General features: G+C 45.9%; 1 protein-coding gene across 8 annotated transcripts in view; it reads left to right on the top strand.

Annotated features, from left to right (window-relative positions):
* Positions 1 to 12,673, top strand: part of ME3 (malic enzyme 3) — a 196,838-nt gene that overhangs the window by 131,883 nt on the left and 52,282 nt on the right. For all 8 annotated transcript variants that reach the window (XR_016233406.1, XR_016233403.1, XR_016233398.1 and 5 more), the window contains one exon: positions 7,277 to 7,438. Coding sequence is in view for 4 of the 8 variants with exons in the window: in XM_089332358.1 (XP_089188484.1) it covers positions 7,277 to 7,438 (162 nt within the window). In the remaining 4 variants the exon portion in view is untranslated. The remainder of the gene's footprint in view (positions 1 to 7,276; positions 7,439 to 12,673) is intronic.

Raw genomic sequence — 12,673 nt, 5'->3', positions numbered from 1 at the left:
GGTCCAGCACGCACACCACCCCGCCTTGCCTGGGAGGCTGACGCACTTCACCATTGTTCTCCCTCCTGAGCCTTCTCCCTCCTTCCCCGCCAGTTCCTTGAGCCTCCCCACTCATCTTGCTGGACACCAAATACAGTTTTTTCCTACATAGCTCTTTTTTGTTCCACTGAGTTCTGGCTCTCTGCAGGAGTATGAACACTGAGAAACAGAGCAGGGGACAGAAACCTTGACTTTCAGGCTTCAGGCCTGAGCCACAGCCAAGGCAATGGACTTCAGTCCTGGCCATCATTTTGTACATCTCTGCCTGAGTGTGATTTGCTCTCTGCTTCTCCTTCCTGCTTATCTGCTCAGACTCCAATTATGTGCAGGCCTTGGCCCTGCAGGATTAGTTCCCGTCCCAGAGAAGCAAGTTTCCAGGGTGTGTCTAGGATGAAACTATAATAAAATCTCAACAATATTTAGGAAAGCCAGCTCACTCGATGAAGAGTTAACTCCAGGCTAACCTGAGTGGACATGCTGCTGAGGTCCTGAAAACAAGTCTTTCCTATATTTGTGGACAGGTCAATCACAGGTACGCATAGTAGGCACTCAGCAGATCCTTGCTGAGTGCAACAAACTCAGTATACAGATGTGTTGAGCATCTTCCATGTGCGGGAAACTGTACCAAGAACAAAGAAACTGAGTCTCCACAAGCATGCAAAAGATCAGAAGTTAGAGACAGAGTAAAGGAGAAGTTACCCCTTCCTCCAAGCTGGCACAGGACCTTGGTGAGAAGCTCATAGGCTGGATTTCAGGTTTCAGTTGCTCCTCTCATCAGGGCGCAGCTTAACACAACTGTACCCAGGGCCCTGTTGCAAGGGGTAAAAAATTCAAAAAACGTGGACCCTGCTTCCAAGTTACTTCATATTGTACCTGGGAAACCATGATATGCATTCCAAATAGGACCTTAGGAACTAAATATTCCTTAACTGAATGTAATAAACATGTCTTGAGAACTCTCGAAATACCAGAGGGCTAATTGTCAGAGAGAAGGACACGGCAACCACTGAGATTTTAGAGGAGGAGAAACAGGGGCTCTGAGGTTATCCAGCAGTAAATGGGACCCAAGCAGGTCCCCATATAATAGAGACAGACTTACAAAGCCTCTAAGATTAACCTAAGTTACCCAAGCAGATCTGAGTTGGTGGCATCCAATGTAATTACATGCAACCATCATTTACTAAACATCTATTCTGTTAAAGTTCCCTGGGGGTTGGATAAAGAAGGCACATAGGCCCAAACTCAGGGAGCTTGCAATCTCGTTAAAGAGACTGAGCTGGAAACAGTGACAGCACAGTGTTGGTGCTGCCAAAGAAAGAAGCCCAGAGGATAAGGAACAGACAGGAAACTGGCTGCCAGCCACATTGCAGTACCCTGGCATGAGCAGGTGAATGCCTGGGGTCACTGCCACCCTTTATTCCTATCTCACTTTGGAGAAACACGGGGTTGGTCCCAGTGATTAGGTAGAGGAACCAGCCTTGGCTTTGCAGTGAGACAGATCTGGGTTCTGGTCTTCATTCTTCCACTCATTTGCTGTGTGTGCAAATAACCTCTCTGAGCTTTGTTTTCCTGTTGTAAGGATTAACCATGATGTAGCCTATACACATTGAAGGGCACTTGAAGGGACACGGTCATGACTGAAGGTGGCAGAGATGGATGTGGCACACACACCGTGGCATGTCTTAAGTGCAGCTGTGGATCCCCTGACCTGGGGATCATGCTTCCCAAATCAGCAGTCAGATGATTTGTACCCTTAACTATATTTGATTTGGCCCTCAGTGGTTTTAAAACTTCTGAATTAATGGGCAACATTTTTAAACAAGAGACTTTGTTTAATAAATAAATATCAAAACACTTGGATCTTCAGGTTCTGTGCAAAAACCAGAAGCTCTAAATATTGAGCCTAATGTTTGCCATGGGGACAAGAGCACTGGAGTGGACTGGACAGCCCTGACTAGCCCCTGCTCCACTCATCTGCCTTTTCTGGAGGTTCCCCACCACACCCACCACCCACACCCCAGGGTATCTTTCAAAGGTTCAGAGTGTTCCATGCCCAAGCCCCAGTCTTCCCTGTGTCCTGATGTGCTCTCTCCAGTTGCCTTGAAAAGTGAAGAGGAAGGTCCCCCTACTGGATAGTCTCTGCTCATTGTCCCTCTCAGTTCCTTCAGAACTGATGAGGGATGCCTTCACTATTGGATTTAATGCATGCAGTCCCTTAATCAGAGTGGAATAAGGATTGCTTTGGGAACCCCTGAGACAGGTCTTGAAGCTGGGTAGGAGTGTATCTTTTCTCAGGTAAGCAATCCAAGCTAAGTGACTTGCTGGCGCCACCCACATGAAGGGCTGGTGCCAAGCCAGAGCCTTGCTGCTGAGCCACCAGTCCCCAGCTGATGAGGGTGAGGATAGAGTGTTTTTTTTTTTTGTTTTTTTGTTTGTTTGTTTGTTTGTTTTTTTGACAGTCAGAGTTAGACAGTGAGAGAGACAGAGAGAAAGGTCTTCCTTCCGTTGGTTCACTCCCCAAATGGCTGCTACAGCCGGCGCACTGTGCCAATCTGAAGCCCGGAGCCAGGTGCTTCCTCCTGGTCTCCCATGCGGGTGCAGTACCCAAGCACTTGGGCCATCCTCCACTGCACTCCCGGGCCACAGCAGAGAGCTGGCCTGGAAGAGGAGCAGTCGGGACAGAATCCGGAGCCCCAACTGGGACTAGAACCCGGGGTGCTGGTGCCTCAGGCAGAGGATTAGCCTAGTGAGCTGCAGCACTGGCCTAAGATAGAGCTTTTCAAGGTGCAGGTAGGTTCAGGCCCTGAAAATGCTAGCTGTCCAGCTGGTGAGAAGAGGGAATGCAGAAGAGCTTAAGAATCAACATGGAAGTTTTTTAAAAAAAAAAAGACTTTCTGTGATTTCCCAGCTGGAAAGCAAAGATGCAGACTGAGAGATAAGAGAAATAGGAGGGAGGAAAAGGGGGCTGGGGAGACCATGAGCTTTTGTGGGCCCCTCTTGTTCTGAGAGGAGGAGGCAGGCCAGGCTGGGCCAGGCCACCCTGAGCTGTCCAGCATAAATCACAAAGAGGAGTGAGAACTGCTTTTCCGAATCTCTCCCACAGCAGCCATTGCCCAGAGCCAGAAGAAGGCTTATTTGAGAACTTCTCCCTCCCCAACCATTTTCCCAAGCTCCTAAATCTCTCCAACACTCAGGCCAAATGCTCTGGGAAGAGAGGTTCTGAGAGATAGCTGGGGGTAGGGTCAAGGGAGCATCTTCTGCCACTGGGCACCAGCCACTTAGGTGCCTAAACTTGGACCAGACTGCCAGTGTTTACTGCCTGCCTATGAGGCACAAGTCCCCTTTGCACTAACTTCACACCATGCTCCATGTCAGAGGCTGGATTCCCTCAGATATTCTGATATAGAAATTCACATGTAAGGCATTTTCTTAGGTCAACATCTGTGGAAGGGAAGAGAGAAAGACAGCCAAAGGAGAGAGCAGGCTGCTTGAGGTCTCCAAAAAGACTTGGCAGACCCCATGAGGCTCTGGAGCTGGTTTTCCAGGTCTGAGGAGGTGGGGCAAGAAAGCAGAGCTTTGCATCCCTGAATTTCTCAGTCATGATTTGCAGGACACTCCTGGAAGAAACTGTGACTTTGGGCAAGGCAGCTGTCTTCAGTCAAGGAGATTCCCAAGTGGGCTGATAGCTGAGGATATAGCTGAGTAAATAAGTCCTTCATTCTTGAAGTGGAATATGGGCCACACATCACCATATCCACTTCATGTGGTAGTGTGCCAAGTGCTTTATGTAGATTAACTCATTGGATTCTCCTGACAGCTCTGTAAGAGGTAGGGATTTGATAGACAAGGAAGCTAAAAGGCTGAGTTCTTTGCAAGTGAGGAGTGGAACCAAGATTTGAAACTAAGGAGTATGCATTATTTATGGTGTGGGGAGAGAAGCAGAGGAGGAGGATAAAAGGGAAGATGAGAGGGGATGATGAAACAGAAGAGGAGAGGGTTATATAGACAGTGCTGTGGGCAGCCCATGATCATAACTACTCCTAAATAATAAACATCACTATTATACCAGCAACCATTCACTGTCACCCTACGTTGTGTAAGAAACCAGGGTAAAATGAAATATATTTTATTTTATCTTTAAACAACCTGATGAGTTGCATACCAGTATTATTATTATTATTATTACATTCATTTCATGGAAAATGGAAGCTTAGACTTGCCCAAGACTTCATGTGGTATTTCATCAAGGACCCTAGATTCAAGTACCAGTAGCAGACTCCAAAGCCCTCGTCATTAATCTTTGACTGTTGGGTGAGATGAAATGTGCCTTCAAAAAATGTTAAATAAGAATACATATGCTATCACCATCAAATTTTAAGTAGTATCTTTGATGGGTCTTGGCATGTAGTAGGTACCCAGTAAATGTTTGTGGAAGCAGGCAGGCAACAGGAAGTATGTAGTACATATAACAAGTACTAGCAGTTCAGGGGAAGAAGAAATCACATTGCTTTGTGATGGGTAAGGTTGGCACTGCTGGAGAATGGGGATAAAGTCCCTTGGAAGAGAGGAAAACAGAAGCTGAGAGGGAGAGATTGTGGGAGGATGCGGAGTGTATCTTGGAGGTGTGAGGAAGCCAGTTTGCCAGAAAGGGGCAATTGTGTGGAGTCCTGTAGTAGAAGGTGAGCTTCAGGGGTACATTGGGCCCAGGTCATTCTAGAGTTAAGCATTTTGGGCTCTGTTCTACAAACAGAAGTCTTTGTAAGTCTTTAAATCAAATGGCCTTTTGATTCAATGAATCTGATGTTGGTTAGCAGGGGGCATTGCAAGAAAGAAAGAAGCTAGGTAAAGGGTCTGATTGTGAAACTGTTGCAAGAACAAATAGGCTAGGATCTAGGAGGGACAAGATGTGGAGATGAGGCATTCCCTCAGAGGAGACAGGTGCACAGTCGAATGCTCCAGTACATTTCCAGGCTGGGAGGCAGCATTGCAGAGCCCTGTCCCCATCTTGGGGTATCAGGGGAATAGCTGGTTTCCTGTTTTCACTTCATATCATTCACTCCACCATCAGCAGAAATAATGGGAGCCACACTAAGGAAGCTTTGAATAGGTGGGATAGCAGGAAAGTGCCAAGTTTGGGCCCCTCATCCCAGAGGTCTTCAGAGGCAAGGAGAGAGTAATACTGGCTCCAACAGGGAGAGCTGCCCAAAGGAGGCCAGAGGCAGGTTAAGGAAGGGTGATGCCCAGGCAGAGCAAGACTGTGCCAGGAGCACAGGTGCTTTAGTCCAGCCCAATGGGGTGGCAGAGCAGCCCTGAACCAGGAACCCAAAGCCTTGCTGGAATATTAGCCTACTGCATACACAAGCAAGGTGACCATGTTAAGTCATCTAATCTTTCTGTGATAACTGGTGTGCAAACATCCAGCTCAGTGCCTGGCATGAGGCTGATACTTAAATATGTGCAGAACATGTACACTTCAAGTTTCAGTTTGCTCACCTGTGAGACAGGGACAACAGTCTCAGACCTACCTCCCTTCCTGGGAAAGATCAGCTGAGAGACATCTGTGAGCAGTCTCTCCACTGAGGCAGTGTTCCAATCTGGGAGTGAATAGCATGAATTTAACAATTTCTTGCACTCTCCAGATCGCCCTTTCTGCAAGTGGAGAAGTGTTCTTAAGATCTCTGTACCTATTTATGTAAAAAGGCAGCACCAGCCCATGTGTGCTGTCATCCCAGAGAGACAGAGAAGTGGGAAGATACCATCCATGGACCCTTTGAGTACTTAGTCATATACTCTTCTAGAGCCAGAATGGGTCTTCATCTCTTTATCTCCAGTTCCCAACATCATCCTTTAATGGAATGGATGAAATCCTTGGGCACCATGCTTGGAGCCAACCACGTCATCCATTGCTCCAACCTGGTTCTAATCCTGACCCAAAGCCAAGTTCCAGTGGATGGATGGGTGAGAGATGGAGGGAACCCCTGATGGCAAGCAGGTTGGGATGAGTACAAACAATTTCACTGCCCCTCTTGACAGAATGTCCTTGGTCTGACATTTAAGGCCATTCACAGTCTGACTCCTGCACAACTTCCGATTTTTTTCCTACATGAAAAGTCCTGTGAAAGAGTCTTCTTTCCTGTGCCTCCTCATGTGCCTTCTTTCCTGTGCCTTCATATGTCCTAAGTGAATGAATACATGAATCCATCATAATCATGTGATAAATGCTGCCCTTTCCTTCAGTTTCATCAACAGCTGTTAATTCAGGTAGGCTGTGAACTATATATCATACATGGTTGGCCCTCTGTTATTTTTTGCCAAATGCAAAAGGTATTCCCAGCTCAGTATGAGGCTTTTCCTGATTTCCCATAAAACTGATCCTAGAAGATGTCACAGAAGCTACAGCCTTTGCACATTGGACTGGAGCAGGCTGAGGAGCACTTGGTTTGGTTTCTAAACCTTGGAGCTGCAGCAGGAACACAAACACTGTTTTTCATTTGTTCCTTTCATGATGTTCCTCCCTTCCTGCCTTCCCTGCACCCAAGTCTCAGGCTGACCCTATCTGAGGTTCTCTGAGGGTGAGTGAATAGTAGCAGTTATCTACCAACTCTTCTGTTTCTCTGATTTCCCCTGACCCTGAATCTCAGTATGCAGGGCAGGTGTCTGCTGTCATCTCACCTCAGTGGAGTTTCTTCCCACCTGCCAGAAAGGACTGGTCACCTGCTGTTGAATAAATCCTTTGGCTTTATCCTAAATAAGCTGTGCCAGCCCCAGGAAAATCAGTAGGCATTGGGTTGTATTGCTATGCTTTTTTTAAAGATTTATTTATTTATTTAAAAGTCAGAGTTACAGAGGGAGGGAGGGAGGGAGGGAGGGATAGAGAGAGAGAGAGAGAGAGAAGGAGGGAGGAAGGGAGGGAGGGAGGGAGTCTTCCATCCACTGATTCACTCTCCAAATGGTTGCAATGGCTGGAGCTGGGCATATCCAAAACTACGAGCCTGGATCATCATCCAGATCTCCCATGCAGTTGCAGGGATCCAAGGACTTGGGCCATCTTCTATTGCTTTCCCAGGTCATAGCACAGAGAGGTATCGGTAGTGGAGCAGCCAGGACTCGAACTGGTGCCCATATGGGATGCCAGCACTGCAGGTGTTAGCCCCTGCTACAGCTAGGGCTTTTAAAAGGAGCCCTTTGTCACAGGAGGTGCAGACCTTGATTGACGACACCCTGCTGTGTTTTTCAGGCTGTGGTGGTGACTGATGGGGAACGCATCCTGGGCTTGGGAGACCTGGGCTGCTATGGCATGGGCATTCCTGTGGGCAAGCTGGCCCTGTACACAGCATGCGGAGGGGTGAACCCACAGCAGTGCCTCCCTGTCCTGCTGGATGTCGGCACCAACAACGAGGTAACATCCTGCCCCTGCCAGAAGCTTTAGGTACAGAAGGGGCCAGAGAGTGGAGGGTGGAGGAAATACCTTTGTGTGTGTGTGGAGGAGGGGGGAGGGTTATACCTATACAGCAATGGACCATTTATTTCCTGATGTCCCCTTGACAAGAGCACACCCCTATGCACTTGTGACACAGAGGAGATTCTGCCTGCCTGGCAACCCTCTCTGGTACCTTAACCTCATTCTCTTGTCATTCCCTCTTTTGGGACCCCTTGCTCCTCTACCTCCATGAGGTGTAAATGATGAGCCCCATTGAGTATGTTCTTCCCTGTATCCATGACCCCACACAGCTTCCTTTCCCATCAAGGCCACTCTGAGCCATCTGTAGAAAGGGCAGGTGGAGTGGGAGTGACTACTGGGCTGCATTTTTAAGCAAGATCAGGGCAAGCTGCCCCCATGGAAGGATTAAAACTCAAAGCACCAGGCCAGGGGCTAAAATTTCTGAATCAGACAGATGAGCGCCTTGCAAACTCAGTGAGAGAAACTGAGCTAAGCTGTAGGTGAGATGCAACTGCAGATTTCCAGGGGCTTTGTGAGTCGGGAAGCTCACAACTCAGCCAAGAGTTTGTCTTTCCTGGGCAGGCACCGCAGTATTTGTGCATTTCTGCAATTTTCAGCTCTGTGTCTCTGTGTAAGAACACATGAAAAAAAATCCAGATATTCCTTACTAGTGACATTTATCTTTGAGTTTGAGACCAGTGCATGATCATCATTTAAAAGCTGAGAAAATCCAAGGAATCATTGTGAAATCAGTGCTAATCATTGTTTACATTTTGATATGTTACCTTCCAATATTTTCTGCCCAAAGCACTTATAAAGCCAAAATGGGTTCACATTGCATATACAGCTTTCAACACTATTCTTTAAAACTTATTATCTGCATGAATTTTCTCCATGGTCATTGGTCATTCCTTCACAATGCCATTAAAATAAACGCTTGGTATATCATAATTTACACAAGAAATCCTCCAGAATTGTACACTTAGATTATTTCTAAATCATACTCTAATATCCATTTTTGCAGATGATTCTTAGTTACCATCTCTGATTATTTCCTTAGGATAAATTCTTTAATATTGAAATACGAAGGCAGAAAAAGTCATTTTTTAGATTCTTGATTTGCATTGTCAAAAAATTAATAGCTGTTTGGATTCTGCATTGATCTTCTGAGGCAAATTTGCCAAGGCTCTTTGCATGGCCTTCCTCTTCTCTAGACACCATATGTTCCATTTCTAAATAAGAATGGGCACTGTAGCTCCTAACGAGGAAGGATTCTTATTCAGGCTTCATCCCTAGATCCCATCAAATGGGGGAACAGTGGGAGGATCTTGATTAAGGGCTGGGAAATTATGGGGGTAGTTAAGAAGAGGGAAAGAAAGAGGAGGAAGAACAGCACTAAAGTGATAAGCAAGGGCCTGAGGTCACAGAACCACTGATGAGTCAGATGAGTTATTGTACCTCTTTGAACTTGATCCCATTGTGGTACAAAGAGAAGGCACAATTTGGAATGTCCTTCCACCTCTTCCTCTCCCCATGTTCCACATCAGTATTAAAGCTACTCATCAACACCAATGCTCAGATTTTACTCTGCACACATTCCCTTCCCCCAACCAGATGTCTGGGTTTACACCAGGCATTATTAAAATTTCCCTTCAAGGCCAGTGCTGTGGCATAGCAGATAAAGCCTATGCCTGCAATGCCAGCATCCCATATGGGCATTGGTTCCAGTCCTGGATGCTCCACTTCCAATCTAGCTCCCTGCTAATGTGCCTGGGAAAGCCGCAGAAGATGGCCCAAGTTCTTGGATCCCTGCACTCACGTGGGAGACCTGGAAGACATTCCTAGGTCCTAGTTTTGGATCAGCCCAGCTCCAGCCATCGTGGCCATTTGGGAAGTGAACCAGCAGATGGATGATCTCTCTCTGCTTCTTCCTCCCTCTCTCTGTAATGCTGCCTTTCAAATAAATAAATAAATATTTTGTAAAAATTACCCTTCACCTCAAAGAGTTTGTATGCACTGATGAGTGTAGTTGTGTTCCAACTGCATTTAATTGAGATATTCACTCTCCATGCTAAAATCTGACCCTATGCAAGAACTGGAACATCTTGAGTTTGATTCTGAGAACACTTCATCCCCTAGAAAGATGCTGGTGGCCTCTAGCAGGTGCATTATATACTTTGTCACTGAAGGTCCCATACCCAGCAAGGATGAGCTGATGTTTAGGGCAGACCCCAACTTGTAACAATTCCACAAGAAAAGATGGCTGGGAACAGTGGTAATAATGGGCAAGCCCCCTTTCCCAGACCATCTGGTGAAAGCCTTTTAATAACCCTATGAGTGGCACATCTATCATTATTCTCTTCTTACATTTGTGGAAACTGAGGTCCAAAGAGTTTAAATCACCAAAAAGATGTGCTGCAGGTGGCAGAACCTAATCTGAGCCTGTGCTCATCTTCCCACATCACTCACTTACCTGAGTTTCTGTTGTTTTCTCAGTAAAGATCACTTCTTGACTTTAAAATTTTTATGACTAAAAGTAACATTAAAATATTATCCAAAAGTTTAAAGGCAAAAGGAAATGGCATTTCTCCCACAATGCTATATGTGTGTTTTAATATTTATCTCTGCCTACACATAGATGGAATTATTACCTAGTTGTAATCATAATGTGCCCATATTCTGTTCTAATTTTTCCAATTAAGATTATTTTGTGAACACTTTCTCTTCGCTTATTTCATAGAAGTTTATTGAGTGTTTAGTAGGTGTCAGGCACTCTCCAGGCACGAGGGAGATAAATGAGAGCCAGGCCTGGGTGGAATATCCTAGCTGTCAGCGTTTCAGCAATGCCACCTACTTGATCATTTTAATGGTCATGTGTTCCATCTGCACACAAATCCAGAGTTACAAAATGACCAACACGTGGAAGACAGTGATTTATCTCTTTATAAGTAGATTTACTATGTAATCCCCTGCACTATAGTTTTTTTTCAGAAAATGAGTCTGTTTGCTAGAATTTCCCTCCAGAAGTCTTGGAGCGCATCTTTTGCTCAGAGCAAAGCCAGAACTGCAGGAGACAGAGGTTCCACCTCGAAACTTTTGTCTCTCACGTCGGTGCAGGGAAGGATGCTGTTGTGGGGGCTTCTAATACCAGAATAGCTGGGCCATCTGTGTGTACATCCCTATAAAATCTCCGAAGCCAACAGAAGCTTTCATCAGAGTCGAAGGAAACACCCTCCAGGTTTCCTGTTGAAGGAAAATACCTGTCTACAGCCCTGAAACTCTGAGTCACTTCTACCTGCCAACACCAAGGAGGTTTGGAAAATTAAATACGCAGTTCCTGTAAAGAAGTAACAACCCATGGTTAAGTTCTGAAAGGGATGGCGTAGGAGACTCCTCCCAGCTATGGATACATACGGTTTGGTTTCTGCATTTTGTTTTGTCCACGAGCTCCCAGACACTCACACTTAAGTTGAAAGTTTGACTGAAATATTCTCATTCAACAACCTTATTTTACATGGGTACAGAGGCCCAGAGCAGAAATGACTCTCCTAAGGACTGACCCCATGGCCCATGCTCATTCCATACTATGCTGAGATTCTGAAGGGCACCCCACAGGCCATGGCTTTCAAATGGCCCTTCTTGTGTCTTGATGGCCTTCTCCGGGCAGAGCCTTGAGCCTCTATGATTCCTTTTGCAAAAGAGATTCTCTGTGATGCCTTGGAACTAACTAATTGGAGAGGAGCAGGAAGCATGTGCTCAGAGAGGCAAACCCAGGGGCGCAGCCTGGTCACATTGCCTCAGGGGAGGAGGTGGACTGCTGAATGAGCATGGGGCTGGTATCTAAGCTGGGTGTTACAAGTTTCTCCTTACCATGCCAGATTATCATGCCTGTGACTAGTAACTACTCAGCACTCACCCTGTAGTGCCATCAGAGGACTTACTCTTTGCACATGTGTGATTCATGAGGATGCCCTTTTTGATTTCTTTGTAGCCTACCACTGAGCTTAACTGATCTTCCAGAAAGAGGAGTGGGAGGCACAACTGCCACTCTGAGGGGAGGACGCTGTGTCCACAGTGTGACCCCAAACCCATGGCCTTGCAGATCCACAGGTACCCTGAATAACATCTTAGGATGCCTGTTGCTATGCAAGATAAATATTTTTCAAGCAGAAGCTTTATTTATTTTCCAGCGTACATCCAATGCTCACTGATATGCCTGGTGAAGAGGAGGATAATTTCCTCATCTGTCTTCTATGACATTTTATCTCCAAGAAAAACCTTAGGAAGACAGAACTGGGCATCCAGCCACACAGGGAGTAGTCAGCCTTCTAACTCCCATGGCAGAGGAGAAAGTTCTGGTTCACCTGCTTTGGATAAATGCTTTCACTGAAAATTATAGTCACTAACTTACTTAGTTTCAGGGGGGTTTGTAATAACAAGAATGAAAGATTTAGTCCCTCTATTAATATTTATGTGCTAGGCACCCAGCTGGAGACCAGAGATAGGAAGTATTGAAGTCAGGTTGCCACCCTGGGAAGAATTCCTGTTTTAGAAACCATGTGTTCTGCCCTGTTGCTTCCACTAGTGTATTTTGTGACCTTAGGCAACTCATTTAACCCTTCCAAGTCTCAAAGGAGGAAGCTGACCAACTGATTTCCAAAGACCTCTTTGTTCTTAATTCAACATTTCCTTAGCCCAATCCTGGGACTCTTGCAACTCATAACCACAAATGCTTTAGTTAGGCTTACCATCAGAAAATGCAAATCTCTGGGGAAATGCCAATGAACAAGCGGTAGATCCTTTCCTCAAAGATCTTGCCTTATATGATAGAGCTAATTATCATCCCTGCTTAACAGAGAAAAAAATGATGCCGAGATACGTGAAATGCCTTGCTCAAAGTGACAGAAGTAGTTAAGTGACAGCATCTGAATTAAAACCCAGGTCCACCTACTTCCAAAGCCTGAGTCCCTTCTGGAACACACCAATGATGCTCAGAGGACAGCATCTGGACCACAGTGCCCCTTTCTTGACTGTACACTGCTTCCTGGCTTTACGTTCCTTCTGTTGATAGGGTTATCAGGATTATCACATTTAGCAGATAAAAGTACAGCAGGCCAGTCAGATTCAAATTTCAGATAAACAGGGCCTGCACTGTGGCAAAGTAGGTTAATCCTCCACCTGCGGTGCCGGCAT

Source organism: Oryctolagus cuniculus, chromosome 1, assembly GCF_051225735.1.
Source record: "Oryctolagus cuniculus isolate XC-2025 breed Fujian yellow rabbit chromosome 1, ASM5122573v1, whole genome shotgun sequence".
Taxonomy (NCBI): Eukaryota; Metazoa; Chordata; class Mammalia; order Lagomorpha; family Leporidae; genus Oryctolagus; species Oryctolagus cuniculus.
Note: the sequence above shows the minus strand (reverse complement) of the source record. Positions and strands in the feature narration are given on the sequence as shown.